The 17,242-nt window shown below is 39.1% G+C and overlaps 1 protein-coding gene across 1 annotated transcript; it reads right to left on the bottom strand.

Annotated features, from left to right (window-relative positions):
- Positions 1-16,861: 16,861 nt before the first annotated feature.
- Positions 16,862-17,242, bottom strand: LOC112203518 (cold shock domain-containing protein 3-like). The gene has a single exon (XM_024344479.1). It carries the CDS (start codon positions 17,240-17,242, stop codon positions 16,862-16,864), a length of 381 nt encoding a protein of 126 aa, XP_024200247.1.

Raw genomic sequence — 17,242 nt, 5'->3', positions numbered from 1 at the left:
ACTGAGGAGAACTTTTCGGAGATAAGTCGAGTTTTGGATGATTGTAAAGATTATATTTCCGCTTTTCAATCATGTAGAATTTGACATATCTACCGTGAAGCAAATAGTGTTGCACACCTTGCTAGTGTTGATGGGTTGGATGATTTGTGATTAGATGAGACTCCTGCTATTATTCAGGATGTTCTCTACAAGGATTATGTTACTTGTTTATCTATAGCACGGGGTTCAGGTTTTATGTCCCCCCCCGGTTGCACAATGCTAATATTAATATAATAAATGGAACCTGGCGTGGGGATGAGCCTCCCAGCTAGGCTGGGTTCCAAACCCCTTATCAAAAAAAAAAAAAAAAGACTTATATACTTAAATGGTACGAATTAACTAGTTGGAAAATATATTGGCAAAAAATAATATTTGAATAACAGAAAGATACTTTCTGAAAAAGGACGACCAAAAAACCGAGACAGAATCAGGAATTGCAACACATATTGTAATCCCAGTGTATATGTAGACACATGAAATGCATTTACTTGAGATGTCTCTGAGATTAGTGTTGTGACCCATTTTCATCTTCTACAAGATGAAATGAGATGATAAGCTTCATTTGCATTGTATGGGAATGCCAACAATGATCACATACAAAATCTTGTACTTACACACGGACATTTTCAAGTACAGTTTTTATAAGGCGTAGTTGAGTAAGCAAAATATGTTTATACCTAATTCCATATATATGGGATCTTGCATGTATATCGTTTTTGAGTAAGCTAGTGTACTTTGTAGAAGGAAACAAATTTATCTTCATTGTCATGAAAAAAAAATTGTATCTATCAACCAAATAGATAGAGTGATAGACACAAATAGACATTCTCTATGAACGTACTAAGTAGAATTAAATAGGTAATGTGTTCATAGTTTGATATGTAATGCTTTAAGACCATACAACCTCCAGACAGAAACATTGAATGTATATGAAGCTCAGTAAATGTATTGTTTTATTCTGTGCACTTAGTTCAGACGTATATATGATCTTGCTCTAAGTATTAATCGTCATAGAATTTGGGATTCACAGGATTATTATAAGAACCAGGAGAAGAAATATAGGAACTCACATTATAATCTAGAAGTGGTTGCTTGTGAAAAAGGTCTGCCGCATTTGCAAATCCGAAGAGCTGATCACAGGGAAGAAGGATGTCTAGAAATGCTGAGGATCGAGAAATCGATAATGACATAGTACTCTTCCTTTCTTCTACTGACCATTTTGCTTTTTATGTATTTTGTATATGCTCACTCTTACAGAATATATATATATATATATATATATATATATATATATATTGTTGAAGGATATCGACATAATGTGTGCCTCTACAAACTAGGGTTTAGAGTTGTAATAGGAAAGTACCCTAGGTATACTAATTGTATTCCGATTCTGTTACATTTTGTGTACTCTGTAAACTCCCTATATAAAGGGCTCCTATTATCAATAATAAACACAATTCTATTATCCTACAACACGTTATCAGCACGAGTTCTAACCCTAGCACAAAAGAAAAAAAAAACTTAAAATTTCTGCAGCCTCTAACCCGAGCCAAAAAAAACTACCTCCCTGCTGCAACCCTCCCTGCCGCAAGCCACTGCAGCCTTCTGCTGCCCTTGCCGCTCACCAGCCCACCAACCTACTTGCAAGCCCGCGTTGCCCAGCTCACCTGCAGCCCAGCCGCTCCTAGCCTAGCCCGATCGATCACCATCCTGTCGCTGCTTCGACCTAGCGCCCTCCAGCCACGACCCACCGCCCACCGGCTCAGCCTACCCGCGCAGAGCTGCTACCCAGCCAGCCTCCGCGCCTTGCAGCACAGCCCCGCAACACCTGCTGCCTCCTGCCCCGCCTCCACTGCAGCTTGCGCTGCACACCAGCCGAGCAGCCTCGCAGCACCGCAAGCCTCGCAGCCGCCTGCAGCACCGACCCAACCTCGACCCAGATTGCCTGCAGCACCGCCCGATCTCGACCCGCCTGCAGCAGCCCACTCCAGCAGCCTACACCTCCGCGCCCCCCGTCTGCCAGTGCCCGGCGATCGCATCTGCAAACGTCCCATCGCTGCAGACCAGAAGAAGAAGACGCAGCAGATAACAGAGGAAGAGCAGAAGAAAGAAAAGAGAGGAAGACCAGAGAAAAAAAAGGGAAGAAGACCCGAAAGAAAAAAGGAGAGGGACCCGGCCCCGAAAAAAAGAAGAAGAAGAAAAAAAAAAACAGAAAGAAAAGGGAGGGACCCGGCTCAGAAAAAAAAAGAAAAGGGAAGAAAGCCCAGAAAAATAAAGAAAAAAAAACTACTGCTGCCCTAACACGCCTGCTCCAACACGCGCGTGTCCTCAACCAAAGAACAATCACGTAAGTTTTTATAATTAAGGTTGCTGCTTTCTTGTATTTAAATTTCTTTTATTTTCTGCAAATATTGGAATATATGTTGCCAAATGATTTTGATATTTAACAAAGCGGAATTGTGGGGATTCACGCTTAACGAACTAAGAGTGTTCGTATGAACTAAGAGTGTTCATAATTAAACGAACTAAGAGTGTTCGTGTGAACTAAGAGCGTTCACAATGCTTGGACTAAGAGCGTCCGTAAGCATCAAATTGTGACCATATTAAAACATCATTGTTGGTCTAATCCAAAAGAGATTCTTGGAAATTGATTTCTTGGTAGCATAGCTCGGAAATCCTATTATTTTTAGTTTTCGTGGAAGTTTAGCTCCGAAACTAATATATCTTCTCTTCTTATTTTCAGGATGTTGAATGAACCTATACTCGACTTTCCCATGCTTGACTCAACAGGCTCGGATTACCACAGTTGGGTAACCGATGTTGAGAATCATCTCACTTCCAAGGGAATATTACCCATAATCCAGGCACCTAACCCGGATATTGAGTTCAACCGAACATCTACAAAGCATGCTCAAGCAGTTATCTTGATGCGACGCCATATGGACAAGGCACTCAGATTGGAGTATATGTCGATCAAGGATGCAAGAGAGCTATGGGTAGCGCTAGAAGAGCGCTTTGGCAATGTCCAAGATTCCCTCCTCCCTGACTTGAAGGTTCAATGGAACAATCTGCGCTTTGCTGACTTCAAGTCTGTTGCTGAATATAATTCAGAAGCTCTTCGCATACAGTCCATGTTGAGGTTTTGTGGACAACCTGTCACAGAGCAAGAGCTAATTGAGAAAACTCTCTCCACCTTCCCTGTTTCAGCCATTGTGGTATCAAAGCAATACCGTACTGAAGTCAATGCTGGACGGATCACGAGGTTTCATCAGCTTATTAATATTATATCTGTAGCTGAGAAACATGATAACATACTCGTGAGGAATTATAATTCAAGACCCATTGGAACTAAGAGCGTTCATGAGGCGAATTATAATGCACCCAAAGGAGGGCGCAAGGAGCGGTACCCTAAGAATAGGGGACATGAGGGACGTTTGGGCCCATATAACCGCCCTAACCAGGAAGGAAACCGCAAGTTTGGTGCGGATACACATGGTGGTAATGCCACACGTGGGAGAGGGGGTCGTGGTATCCCTAGCCGTAATGGTGGCTCAATGGGTCGTGGTGGTGGCACCAACCCTCCTAGGGAACGCCCGCAACGTGCACAACGTGCACCTCAATTAAAGGGAGGCAACCGCAATGATGAGTGTCATCGATGTGGATCAATTGAGCATTGGTTCAAGCAATGCAAGGCAAGCGAGGAACTAGCTGCAAGCTACAGGGCATATAGGGACCTGAGAGAGCAAGAAGTGTACCTTGCAGAAGAAGAAGAAGATGGTGGAGATGTCAATCTCACCATAGAGGACTTCAAAGCTAAAGATGAAATGCACATGGATGCAATAGACTTTGATTAGATTAGTCCTTTTTATTTTTCCAAGAACTTTTGTAATGGCAATTTGCCTTAGTCATAAATGACAATTGTCTTAAACTCTTTCTTATGTGGTGGACCCAATAAAATGTGATGTCTAGGAAAGTCATTGAGATTATTGGTACTTAAGAGAGCCTTGCTCCACCAGCATCTCTCTCTACTTTCCTGGTCATATTTGATTGGAGTTACCAAATGGATAGAGTGACTACAATGTGTCTTACTTTGATTTTATTTTGGATTAGACTTTGGAAACTTTGATGTAATCATTGGCTATTAATAAAGTGTCAATTCTTTTACTTAATGTCTTGGACATACCCTAATTCGAACTTTATAGAGCCAATGGTTTTCATGTGGAAACACATTATGAGAATGGACAGAGTTCCTTTGCATCACCTCTAATGACTACGGACATAAACGAGTATTAGAGAAACTTATGTGTCGCTCTAGTGGGTTGTATGCAACCACTATTTGAGTTATTGAATCCAACTATGTCATGAGAGACGACTTATGGGATTTTGATACATATAGGCTTTGACATGATGATCCGTGTATTAAAGACTTTACACGGACATCCATTTTCAGAACAAAGAAAAGTAAGAACCAAGAATTGGTTCGAGGAGCTGTACATGCGCCTCATGGCGCCATGATTGTGCAAAAACAGGCCATACATGGCCAGTGCCGCCTACCCCCTGCGGCAAATACATGGCATTGACGCCATAAACTCCTCTCTCTACTTCTCAAGTCTATTGTGACACTATGGCTTCACCAAAACCTTTATTAGTTGATTATAAAGCCCATGTTTCCTTCTATAAAGCCTGTTATTTAGGATTGAGACCATCCTATGCAAAGGAGATTGAGGAAATAATTCCATTCTCACAAAGAATCCAAGGGAATTCTATGGATTTGATCAACCAACTTGCGGACCATATAGATGTTTTATGGTGTTGGTTGATACGCAAACACGCTGGTCACGTGTTGTGCCATTATCCACTCGTAATGCTGCTTATACTACACTCCTAGCATATAACAGATGGCTACGGGCTCACTACCCAGATCATCCCATTCAGTCAATTTGACTTGATAATGCTAGAGAGTTTACATCGACAGTTTTCGATGACTATTGCATATCATTGGGTATTGATATCAAGTATCATATTCCCATGTACACACCCAATTGGTCTCGCGGAAAAGCCACCATTAAACGACTACGATGGTAGCCCGGACATTGGTAATGCGCACCAATATTTCCGCTTGGGTTATGCAATACCGCATGCAGCTATGCTAATTCGTCTACGACTCATAGCAGCCACTCAACTTTTATTTGCGTTACAGCTAGTGACTGGGTTCGAGTCTAATATCTCGTATTTATGCATATTTGAGTGTGCGGTTCATGTGCCAATTGCGCCGCCACAGCGCATCAACATGAGTCATTGCAACGAAAGCATATATATATTTGTTGGACATGAATCTCCAACTATAAGTCCGCTATGTAGAACCCTTGACAGGCGATCTCTATTTCGCTGGATTTGCGAATTGTCACTTTGATGAGACAGTCTTCCGGTCGTTAGGGGGAGATTAGAATGTCAATGTTCAACAGGAACGACATGAATTGTCGTGGTCTGTCCCCACTATGTCTCATCTTGATCCCCTAAAAGTGACGAGATCACATATACCTGCTGCAAACATGCCTGCAAGGATTGATGTCCCCACAAGAGGACATGGTGCCACCCAGAGAAGATGGGTACTGCACCACTACCATGGATGGTAGTATGGTGACGCCACAAAGGTGGCATAATGGCGTCATAGGCCATGGGTTCCACTAGAGAGAGTAGGAGACCCATAGGTTCGATGGATTCTCGCCCTAAGAAGAGAGCGAGTTTGGCACAACTTGATCCATTGATCATTGATACTCATAATCCGTCTCATGAGAATATTTTGGATTGTGGTTATGTCCAAGAGACATCGTTGGGGGACGCCTCAATGTTAGAACCAATTCCTGAAAATATAGAGATCTTTACGAACTACACTAGTGTACATGAGGACGTGGAATTATTGAGACCAATGACATCGAACCTTACTCCGTTGAAGAATGTCAACGTAGAGAAAATTGGCCTAAATGGAAAGATGCGATCCAGGTTGAATTGGATTTACTAACGAAGAGGAAGGATTTCGTGCCTGAGATGCCAACACCTCCTAACATAAAACCTATTGACATTAATAGGTCTTCGTTAGATAGCGTGATGAGAAAAAGAGATGGTAATTTCGCCTTATGGCGCAAGGTTTCTCACAACGCCCTGGAATCGACTACGAGAAGACATATTCTCTCGTAATGGATGTCATTGCACTCCACTACCTTGTCAGTTTGGTAGTTTCCAAATAACTGAACATGCAGCTTACGAATGTGGTCACTACGTATCTTTATGGGGATCTAGATATGGAATATAATGAAGGTTCTTGTGGACTTCATTTATCCAAGTCAAGTGGCTCTAGACCACGGAGCGCATTTGCAACGAGGTTGAAATGCTCACTAAAATGACTACTTGATTGGAAAGGGATATGATGAACTATGCCCACGCGTTTCCATGACAAGTTCCGGATTTGCAATTGTCGCGGTTTATGTTGATAGACATAATTGGAACCCTTGAGAGTTAAGGGAAACCGCTGAACACCTGAAATCCGAGTTTGAGAGGAAGGACCTTGGGAGAACACGGTTTTGTCTAGATTCAGAACTTGTATACCGTGTCAATAGACATTTTTGATAAAGTCAAAGATGCACCATGGTCGTCCGTAGTCTTAGCCCTAAAAGCACTACAACAGAAAAGCTAATTTGCGAGGAACAATTTTGTCGCTGAAAATCAGAATTTCCTCGCCGTAATGTTTTCGCGAGGAAAATATTTTAGTCGTCAGTTCCTCGCAGTAGGGTGGTCAAGAAAAGTTTATGCGAGGAAAATACTATTCCCTCGCCAGACCCTTTTCGCGATGAAAATATTTTTTTCTCGCCATTATTCTTTACCTACAATTTTTTTTCCTCGCGTAAACTCATAATTTTTCCTCATTGAAAAATTTTGAGGACTAGAAAGTAGTCGTTAAATATATTTCTCGATAAAATACATTTCATGGCTAAACTATTATTTCCTCGCTAATGATAAGTAATAATTTAAAAATTAAAAATAATAAAAAAATTTAAATACATCTTTTGAGATGAAAATAATTTTGTCGTTGTAGATAGCTTTGGGTGGGAAAGTTTTTCCTCACTATAAGTTATCTTCAACGAGGAAATTTTATTTTTCTCGTACTATGCATTCTTTTAGCGAGAAAACCATTCCTCCATAAACGTACTTAATGACGAGAAACTTTACTTTTGTCACTGTAAGTTCTCTTGTCCATAAAGAGAATTCATTTTTATTGTAGTTGTTTGGTTTTGGCGAGGAATAATAATGTAGATAAATAAAGAGTAGAGAAAAGAAATATATATTAAAATTAAAGTAATAATTCAAAGTATTCCCTTACAATAAGAACTAATTCAAAGTACTTAGATCAATACTATATGCTAATGCAAAAGAGTTTAAGCATCCTCCTGTACTAAATCATCCTGTTATTGGTGAACTCCATTTTTTTTTGGCATCCTCTCTGATCACTTTCCCATATCTTGGAATCTCTTTTTACTGTTGCACTTGGAACTTAGACACTAGAAATGGAAGTTCTCTTTTAGAGGTTTTGTAGAGAGCTTTAGCACCTGCAGAGCCTGCAATCAAGATGTGAAGATGATGAATTAAATTTCACCTACAGATACTATTCCATGTGAACTTTACATATGACCCAAATGCTTGACAGAAACATCTAACTTTAGACATCTCACTCTAAAGTGCTCATAGCAGATTGGAGAAATTTTACTTACTGAAACAAATACAGCTATGAAAGAGACTTAATTGTACAAAGTACAAGAAAGCAGAGAGTAAAGAAGAGCAATAATAAATAAAAACAACCCCAATTAAGCTTAGCAATAGCAAAAGCAGACATCACCACCATCAGGCACAAGTGATTAAATATTGTCAATCAAGAGGCACAAAAGGTTGCTTCAGTAGATAGGCTGAAGAAAACAACCAGTACGTACCTAACAAAAACAAAAGCAGTAATGTAGAATGCAGTCTTTCTCAAACACATGCTCTGACCGAAGCTAAAGTAAACTACAATCAATTTTGTAACAGAGACATAGAATGTAAGCTAATTAATGAAATAGTAATGCAGAATGCAGTCCTTCTTAGATGTTCAATCCAAGAGAGCAGCACCAATGCAGATAACAAATCCACTATCTGCTTTACATCAAGCAATACATGCATTTATACCACAAGGACAACAAATTACTAAGTGTATGCATATATACAAATTACTAAGTAACATGTATACAAGGACAATATTTTGTTATTGTAATTTCATAAGAATAGAATTAGGAGTAAATCTTTGCCACTGATAAGTGCATGAACAATCAAAGGATGCACAGGTCAAAAATAAATAAAATAGAAGTCAAAGAGCTTAAGAATAAACAATCCCAATATGATATGTAATATGAAAGTATAATCAAAACAAAAAAGAAACGAATTATTTCTCTCTACTCCTATTGTAGTTCAAATGGGTGTGTCAAATTCTAAACTGAGAATTAACCCACCAAAATACCAAATAACCCAAACTACACCGACATCCAAAAACCCAAAATGCAGGTTTGAGAGTGCAGACTGACCTTGTGGAAGTTGAGTCTCCAACTTGATATATTATATAATAGATACATAATTTAATTACAAGGTCTTAAAATTATTCAAGCGATAGTCATCCTCCAACACGTACCCATCGCATCACATCACATTACATTACCATTGCACCCATTTAGTGTTCTGCATCGGATGGAGAACTGGCCTAATCTAGGGCGCTGCAATAAACCGGAAAGTAGTGTTACTCAGGCAATTTCCGCTAGCCAAAATACAATTTTATGATGAATACAGAACAACAACAGGCCACCAAAGAGATTTGAACAAAATTAAATATTGAATTAGGGTCAAACACCGGCCAATGAGGATTTTTGCTGATTACAAAAATAGATCGATCAATTCTTACTGAAATTCAAACAAAACTGCATACAATATAAGATTCAACGGATGTCCGAAAATTGCAAACGACGAACGGATCAGAAAAAATAAAATCTATTTCTTAAAATTGTGTCTAGATCTTAAAATTGTAATTAGGAAATCTCGAATACAAGAAATTCTTACTAGTTTGCAGTCCTTTCCGATTTGACGACTTCAGCCAACAACGGGACCGTACGGTATATAAAGTAGGCTGTAGATCCAACAGTTAAGGCTGTAGTAACGGCACCCGAAATTGCACGCCAGGTTGGCTTCAATCAAAACTTTGTTCTGTTTTTGAAAACTAATCATAAGAAAACATTCTCAATCCAGGGTTTGCCAATTGCACAAATAATCAAACCCAGAATAAAGAGGGCAATTGAAATTACCTCAAATTATATACAATACGACATCTCAAATTTAGATTTAGCAGAAAATAAGACCTTGATTAATCAAGCTATACAAGAATGTTACATAGGGAGGAAGAAAGATGAATCTAACCTTACTCATAGAGATGAGAGCTTCAAAGATGGGAGTTTAGAGATGGAGCCTCAGAGAGACTGAGCTTTAGTAGAGGAGAACGCGTGAGACATAGAAAAGTGGCTGAGAGATAGGAAACAAAACCTAAGGGTTTTTTCTTTACATTTTTTTTCTTTTGATATTAGCGCCTCTATGTTTTTTCCTCCCCGCCTTCGGTCTTTTCGACTTTTCATTGTCCCGCTTCTCTATTTTTTATCTTTTTCTTTTTCTCTATTCCTCCAATATGCCATTGATAAAAACAAAATGTGTTTATAAAAATAAAAATGGGTTTAGGTATCTTTATGACTCCATTAGTCAGTCATGTTGGAGTTCCAGTGTGAAGTTCAGTGGCCATTTCTGTGTATGAGATGATGTCAAAACTCATTGTATCCAGTTCATTATTAATGAAGTTTCTTCTTGATAAAAAAAATATATATCTTTATGATTGTGATTTGTGAATATGTTAACGGTTTTCAATTGTAGAGAGGTCCATGATATTTGATCATAGTTTTAAAAGCAAAAATGTGAATAATGATTATGAAATCAGATACGTCAATAGTGCATTGCACACTAAAACGATTTCAACAAATATAAACAACTAGCATATATCATTCATTGGAAGTCTTACTTGTAGTACATGTCGGTGTGCCTCTTATAGAGCATTTACCTTTAATCTATTAGGATTGTGAAAACTCCTCAATCTAATGGGAATAGAAAATTCTAAATTAATCATCAATGTGAAAGCTCCTTCATATAATTGGAATAGGAAAAATTCAAAAACATGTATATTTGTTATACGAGATAAAGGCTAGCAATGATGCAACAAGGAGGTTATTGAGTATGATCACAAAACAAACAATGTGTCTCATGGATAAATGGTATACACTCTATTAAACGCATATGTCATTCACGTACGTGCTTAGTCACAGAGTTACCGGAAACACTGATCTCTCTGGCAACCCACGATCCGAAAATGACGCACTCAGCCCGGATCGCTAGGTTGAGCAATCCCTTATCACCTTATCGGTCCTTTGTCTAACTTGATGTTTACCCGTCTCGTGTTCTTGAATATGATGTTTCCTCCATCTTCTGCGACTCTCTGGCTCGGCTTGATTATTCTCTTCATTTTATTTTAGGTATATCTTTTTTCTTTTTTTAGAGAATGATTTATCCTCTTCCTTCTCTAGAAGAGATTTTTATCCTTATTACCTCTAAAATCAAAAGATAATAACTATTTTTTGATCCAAACAAAAAAGAGATAATGAATATTTGTTGTTATTTATAATTTTACTTCTTTACCCATTCTAATTAATGAGGTTTCCATAGTATATGTATAAGGGATAATTACGTAAAAACAATTTTCTATTAACATTAGGATTAACAATTTCAGGAATTTTATCTAAAAATCTTAGTATAAAATAACGCAATTTTTTATTAACTTTTTTACCCATTTCTATTCTATTCGCTACTTATTTTTATCTCCATTGGCTTTATTTTATGTGCTTTTTTTTTTTTGCAGGTTTCTTTGTTCAAAAATATCAATATAATTATTCTAAAAAAATCTCAATATAATAGAATACAGTGTTTTGTTAATTTTTTACCTAATTATTTTTTTTTTTAAAGTTCTTTCAGCCTTAAAACAATTTGGCCGCTCTTTTTTTTTTAGTATTGCCAATTTTTTGTCCTTAATCACATTTTTTTCCATCAAAACCTACAACAATGAAATAATTAGATCCTCACTAAATGTATCAAGGGCAAAGAAATCATTCATCGTTAAAATGAGACTTCTAGTGAGAAATGCTCACATTCATCGCTATTAAATTTTGCGCCAAACTTATAATGAGAAAATAGTTATTTCCTTGCTAATTGCTTCTTTTTTTTTATGAGGAAATGGTTCCTCGTAGAACACGAATTTTTAGTGATGAACCAATAGTTTTGTCGCCGTTGAATTTGGCGGATCTTACACAATATTCAGCCAAACTTATAATAAGGAAAGTGTTATTTCCTCGCTAATGGCTTCTTTTGATGACAAAATAGTTCCTCGTAGAACACAGACATTTAGTGAGGAAACCATAATTTATAACGAGAAAAGTGTTATTTCCTCACCAATTGCTTCTTTTAACGAGAAAATGGTTCCTTGTAAAACACAAAGTTTTAGCGAGGAAACCATAGTTTTGTTGCCATTGAATTTGGCGGGACTTACTCAATTATCCGCCAAACTAATAACAAGGAAAGTATTTATTTCCTTGCTAATTGTTTCTTTTAACGAGGAAATGGTTCCTCGTAGGACATAGACTTTCAGCGAGAAAACCATAGTTTTGTCGCCTTTGAATTTGGAGGGTCATACACAATTTGCCGCCAATCAAATAACGACGAAATAATTATTTCCTCGTTGAATGTCGTTTTTGCGATGAAAAAATTCATCACTCAAGTCTTATATTTCCTCGCTAATAACATGACGATTTGGGAGACCAAATCATGGTCACCTTTAGTGATGAACTGAAATATTAGTCGTAGAAAGTGATATATAGGGAGGAAAACATGTTCCTCGTAAAAAACCTAAGGGCATTTAGTGAGGAACTTAATTATTCCTCGTAAAATGTGACATTTACATAGGAAAATAAATTCCTCACTAAAAACTTGGTCGCTAAAGAGACTTTCTGTTGTAGTGAAGGGATCCGTTTCGTCCCAGGGATGATGACGAAGACGTGTTAATAGCGAAAGTGCTTACTTATGTACAATAGGCGCATTATTGTACTTAGCACAATACAAGACCGGACACCTCAATTATTATTATGAACTTGTTGGCTAGATATAGCCCCGCGCCAACGCAACACCATTTAGATTGGTATAAAGACAATCTTTCGATACTTGAGAGGTACGATTGATATGGGCTTGTTCTATCTCTACAGAGAAAAGAGATGACGGAAGTGTGGGATCGGACCCCACAAGGCAAAATGCCACCTTCCGTGCTCCTCCTCCCCTCCATCGAAATGACAACAAGCATTTCTAAATATTGAAATGAACCAAATCCGATCAGAGGATAATGTAGCAGACTTATTTACTAAGTCGTTACCAAAATCCACCTTCGAGAAACATGTGAAGAGCATCGGATTGAGAAAGTTATCCGAACTCCCATGATTGTAGCAATCAGGGGGAGATATTGACATCGGGAGGCATGATGTCTACATGTTCGATCTCGAAGAGGGAAGGACGTGTTGTGCTCTTTTTGTCCTTCGACCAGGGTTATTTTTGTCCCACAGGGTTTTTGTTACCTGGCAAGGTTTTTAATGAGGCAACAATCAAAGCGTCATCACCAAGTTTGAGCGGCACAAGGGGGAGTGTTGAAGGATATCGACATAATGTGTGCCTCTACAAATTAGGGTTTAGAGTTGTAATAGGAAAGTACCCTAGGTATACTAATTGTATTCCGATTCTGTTACTTTTTGTGTACTCTGTAAACTCCCTATATAAAGGGCTCCTATTATCAATAATAAACACAATTCTATTATCCTACAACATATATATATATATATATATGTGTGGTGTCCAGGTCAATTATTTGCATTTTGTTGGTATTCATTTGTGACAAGTTTTTAATTATCATGTTCAGAATGAAATTTTGATATCAGTTACTTATTACACTTTCTGATTAATTCCCAGCAGTTTCATGTCGCATTATGGAAGATATCAATGTGATTTGCTTGTCTAATTCCACAGCTGTTGCTTCATGGTGCTGATTTTAGATAAGACAAAAAAAAACACTAGATAACAAGTTCTTCTCGTTTTTATTAACTGAAATACACAACAAATACCACTTAAATTCATAGGCAAGGTTCTCATTTTCTCATGGGGATCTATAGTGTCACGCCCCTGATTTTACACACATGAAAATCGATATATATAACCCCATAATTATATATGCGTGAACGTCCAGTCATCAATACAAAATACCTGGAATCTTTTTCCCTTTAACTTACACAGATATTGATGCCCTGAACCCTCAAAGTTAATATACACTCGCTCCATAGAGTTATATATTACACAAGCTTACGAATTAAATTGTCAACAACAAGATAAAACGTAATTGCTCCTCAGAGCTCACTACAACGGAAGTCCAAATAACGGTAAAGTCACAAAGATGGTTTCCTACCGTAAAGCTGCTAGCTCGCTGCCTCAACCTTGATTATCCTAACCTGCAGAATTAACCCCTACACCGTTTGAATAGTGTACCGGGTTGTCACACAACAAACCCGGTAAGCTTTTGCAAGCCCGTATGAGTAACTCAAACCACACACAACTCACGCCAAAAATAAGGAAAACAACTCACGCTTTGATTCCTTAAAACACGAAATAAAGGAGAATAACTCACACTTTAATTTCCTTTCAAATCGAAATAAAAGAAAGCAACTCACACCTTGTTTCCTTTTAAAACGAAACATAGAAAACAACCCACACTTGAATTCTATCAATAAAACATAGAAAACAACGCACACTTTGAATTCTATCAGTTGTACCATAAGCGTACCATAGAAAGCAACTCACACCTTGATTTCTATCAGTAAAACATAGAAAGCAACTCACTCCTTGATTTCTATCAGTAAAACATAGAAAACAACTCACACCTTATTTCCTATCAAATGTACCATTATCGTACCATAGAAAGCAACTCACACCTTGATTTCTATCAAAACGTTAATAAGGAAAACAACTCACACCTTGTCCCCTTAAAAACCATTAATAAGGAAGCAACTCACACCTTGTTCCCTAAAAATACGTAATGTCATGAGTTGTAAATAACCAATTCCCGTTACCCCATGAATTACCTATATGGCAGACAGATTAGAGCTCTAACTGAAAAACGTAACCACTCGTCCGGCCAAAGACGTGGTCACCTGGTATTCTGCCCAAGGTCTCAGACCTTCGATCCTCGGGCCGCAATGTCCCTTGGAGCAAAACATTAAAGGAGTCGCATCTGACCCAAAATGTTACACAAATCGCAACGCTTTTGAAAACAATCGAAATCAACATTTCCATAATCATTGTTTTCCGAAAAAGCCATAACACAAAACAATAAAAAGCATCAATTCATGCCCATTGTTTTCATACCCAAATCTCAACACTTTTCTCAAATCTCAACGCTTTTCAAAACAAATCGAAATCAATCATTTCCACAAATCATTTGTTTTCCAAAAGCCACACCCCAAAACAATAAAAAGCATCATTTCATGCATATTGTTCTCATAAATCCACAAACCACCCAAAACATATATATTTCACGTAAACATATATCTACTAATACATGAATACGTATGTATATATATACATCCCATAATATACATATATACACACGTAATCATTTACTCAAAAGTGCCACTAATACCATCTATAGTTTGCAGTTAACTAAATAACTCTCAAAACAGTATGGTGAACCCGTTCGTGATATGAACTTCGTGAGATTACTCACCTCAGAATCCCGCTGCGTCTTCTATACAGAACCGAACTAGTACACTATCACCAACAACTCGTCCAATTCACCTTCTAGAAGCACCTATTCACCAATGATCTCAAATCAGTAACGATTCATAACCAATTTTAAGTCTGAAACCCCTGTTTTGAACTAAAATCCCCCAAAGTGGCGCCAATCGAGGCAAAACCACATCCGAGACCACCCAATGTCTCCGGAACACTTCTACGATCGATATGTCCAAACCACAAGTCGATCGGACGCTCGGATCCTCACGGATCGAAGCATCAAACGGTCCGAAACCGTAAAAATCACAATATATTCATACGATCTCCAAAAATTGCGTATTATATATCAAAACGCTCGTATCGACAAGTGGATAATATACAATACCAGAAACTAACCATTACATGGCCGGAAGGCCACCATAATGCCGCCACAGTCGGCGGTGCAACCACCACAACTACCACCGGCCAAAACTCAACACCACAACAATCAAGCCAACCAGAAATGTTCATCATGATGAGTAGAGCAACTTTCATACCTGGAGCTAAGCCTGGTTCGGCCTAGATCGTCCTAGATCAAGCTTGCAAGATCGGCCAATCGCAGCCGTCTGATCAAACCCCAGATTCGTTGTGCACCGTAGATTTCAAACCTAGATCTTCCACTCCACACGCAAAATCGTCCTACAAGGTGGTTATGAGGATGATCAGAAGGAGGAGGAGATTCCGAAACTGAGAACGATCGGCCGAGGAGTCGCCGGAAACTGAGAAAATCCGACAGGATCCGACTACGTCTACTGTAGCTCCTCCGATCTCCACTTTCCGATGGTCTCCGTCGCCGTCAAGCACCAGAGGGAGGTCGGCGAGATGGTGGCGATCACGTCTGCGTTGGTTTCGTCGCCGGCGGACGTCGGGAACGGCCGGAAAAGTCGGGTCGGGTCACCGGGTTTGGGTCGGGTCGCACGGAGGCTGAGGAGAGAGAACGGAGAGAAAAGGGTTTCCGAAAAAGGAAATATGAAAATTATGAAATTATTTTCGGAAATTCCCTATTTATACCAAAATGGAAACTTCTTCCAATGGCCATAACTTCTTCATACGAACTCCGATTCTCGCGTTCCACATGTCCACGAACTCGTATCGACGCGCTCTACAACTTTCGTGAAGGAAGTTTTCGGAGAATCCCAACGTAAAAAAAATCAACCTTAGGCAACCCCCTTAAAACCATATTCTTCAATTAATTATTCGCCCGAAACACTTCCGCTCCATCCACGAGCCACGAAACCATCCAATAACCATAATTTAGATTCCGGAAAATCCTCAGAAAATAAATACGAATTTCCGGGGCATCACATTCCACCCCCCTTAAAGAAATTTCGTCCCGAAATTTAAACGTACAAACCAACAAGTACGAATAAACTCATCCCCAAAAATCCAATTCTAATTCTCCTGCAAGAAAAGCACTTCATTCCGAAGCCTCCACAAAGTATTGAACTTGTCAATTATTTGCAAAAAACACAATAAGCATTCCAACTATATCCGAACACAGTAAGATGAGATTCAGCCTCGGCCGAACTACCCATCAATTGTCACATGGTATTGCACCTACAAACAAAGTTGTAAAAGACTCCTCTGTTACAACAATGAAAAATGCATCATGCAACATACCACCTAAAACAGTATTTTACAAAAGGAAGCCACACGCAAAAGTCTAACTATAGACATCAGGCAAAGCCTGTCACAGCACACAAAGGAATTAGGTTCTCCACTATCATACTTCGCCTTAGCAAGAAAAGTCTTAAGGCCGATAAGACACCTCCATTCCCTACACTTTGCTGAAATTAGCATCCACTCAGACATGCCCCAAAGGCTGCTGTCCTCGCTGATTTCCTTGTCCCCTGCCCTGCTGCTGGGTACAATCCCTTGAGAAATGCCCTGTCTGGCCACAAGTAAAACACGCCAAGTTCTTCGGTTTTGTGCAAGCCTTAGCAGTATGGCCAATCTCCTTACAGTTGTAACATCTCAGAGGTGCTCCCTGCCCAACAGGTGCAGCCCTAGCAGGTGCAGCCGCTTCCCTAGCTGGCGCCTGCTGATGAGTCCTGCGCCTCTTCCAGAACCCACCCTGAGCATCTGTCCCTTCACTGCTCTCAGCAGTTGCCTTCCCCTTCCTTCGGGAGTCCCTCTCAGCCGACTCCTGCTCCTGGAAAATCAAGTTCTCCTGCTCAATGGCCAT

The sequence above is a fragment of the Rosa chinensis genome, chromosome 5 (assembly GCF_002994745.2).
Source record: "Rosa chinensis cultivar Old Blush chromosome 5, RchiOBHm-V2, whole genome shotgun sequence".
NCBI lineage: Eukaryota > Viridiplantae > Streptophyta > Magnoliopsida > Rosales > Rosaceae > Rosa > Rosa chinensis.
This window is presented reverse-complemented; position numbering and strand designations above follow the sequence as displayed.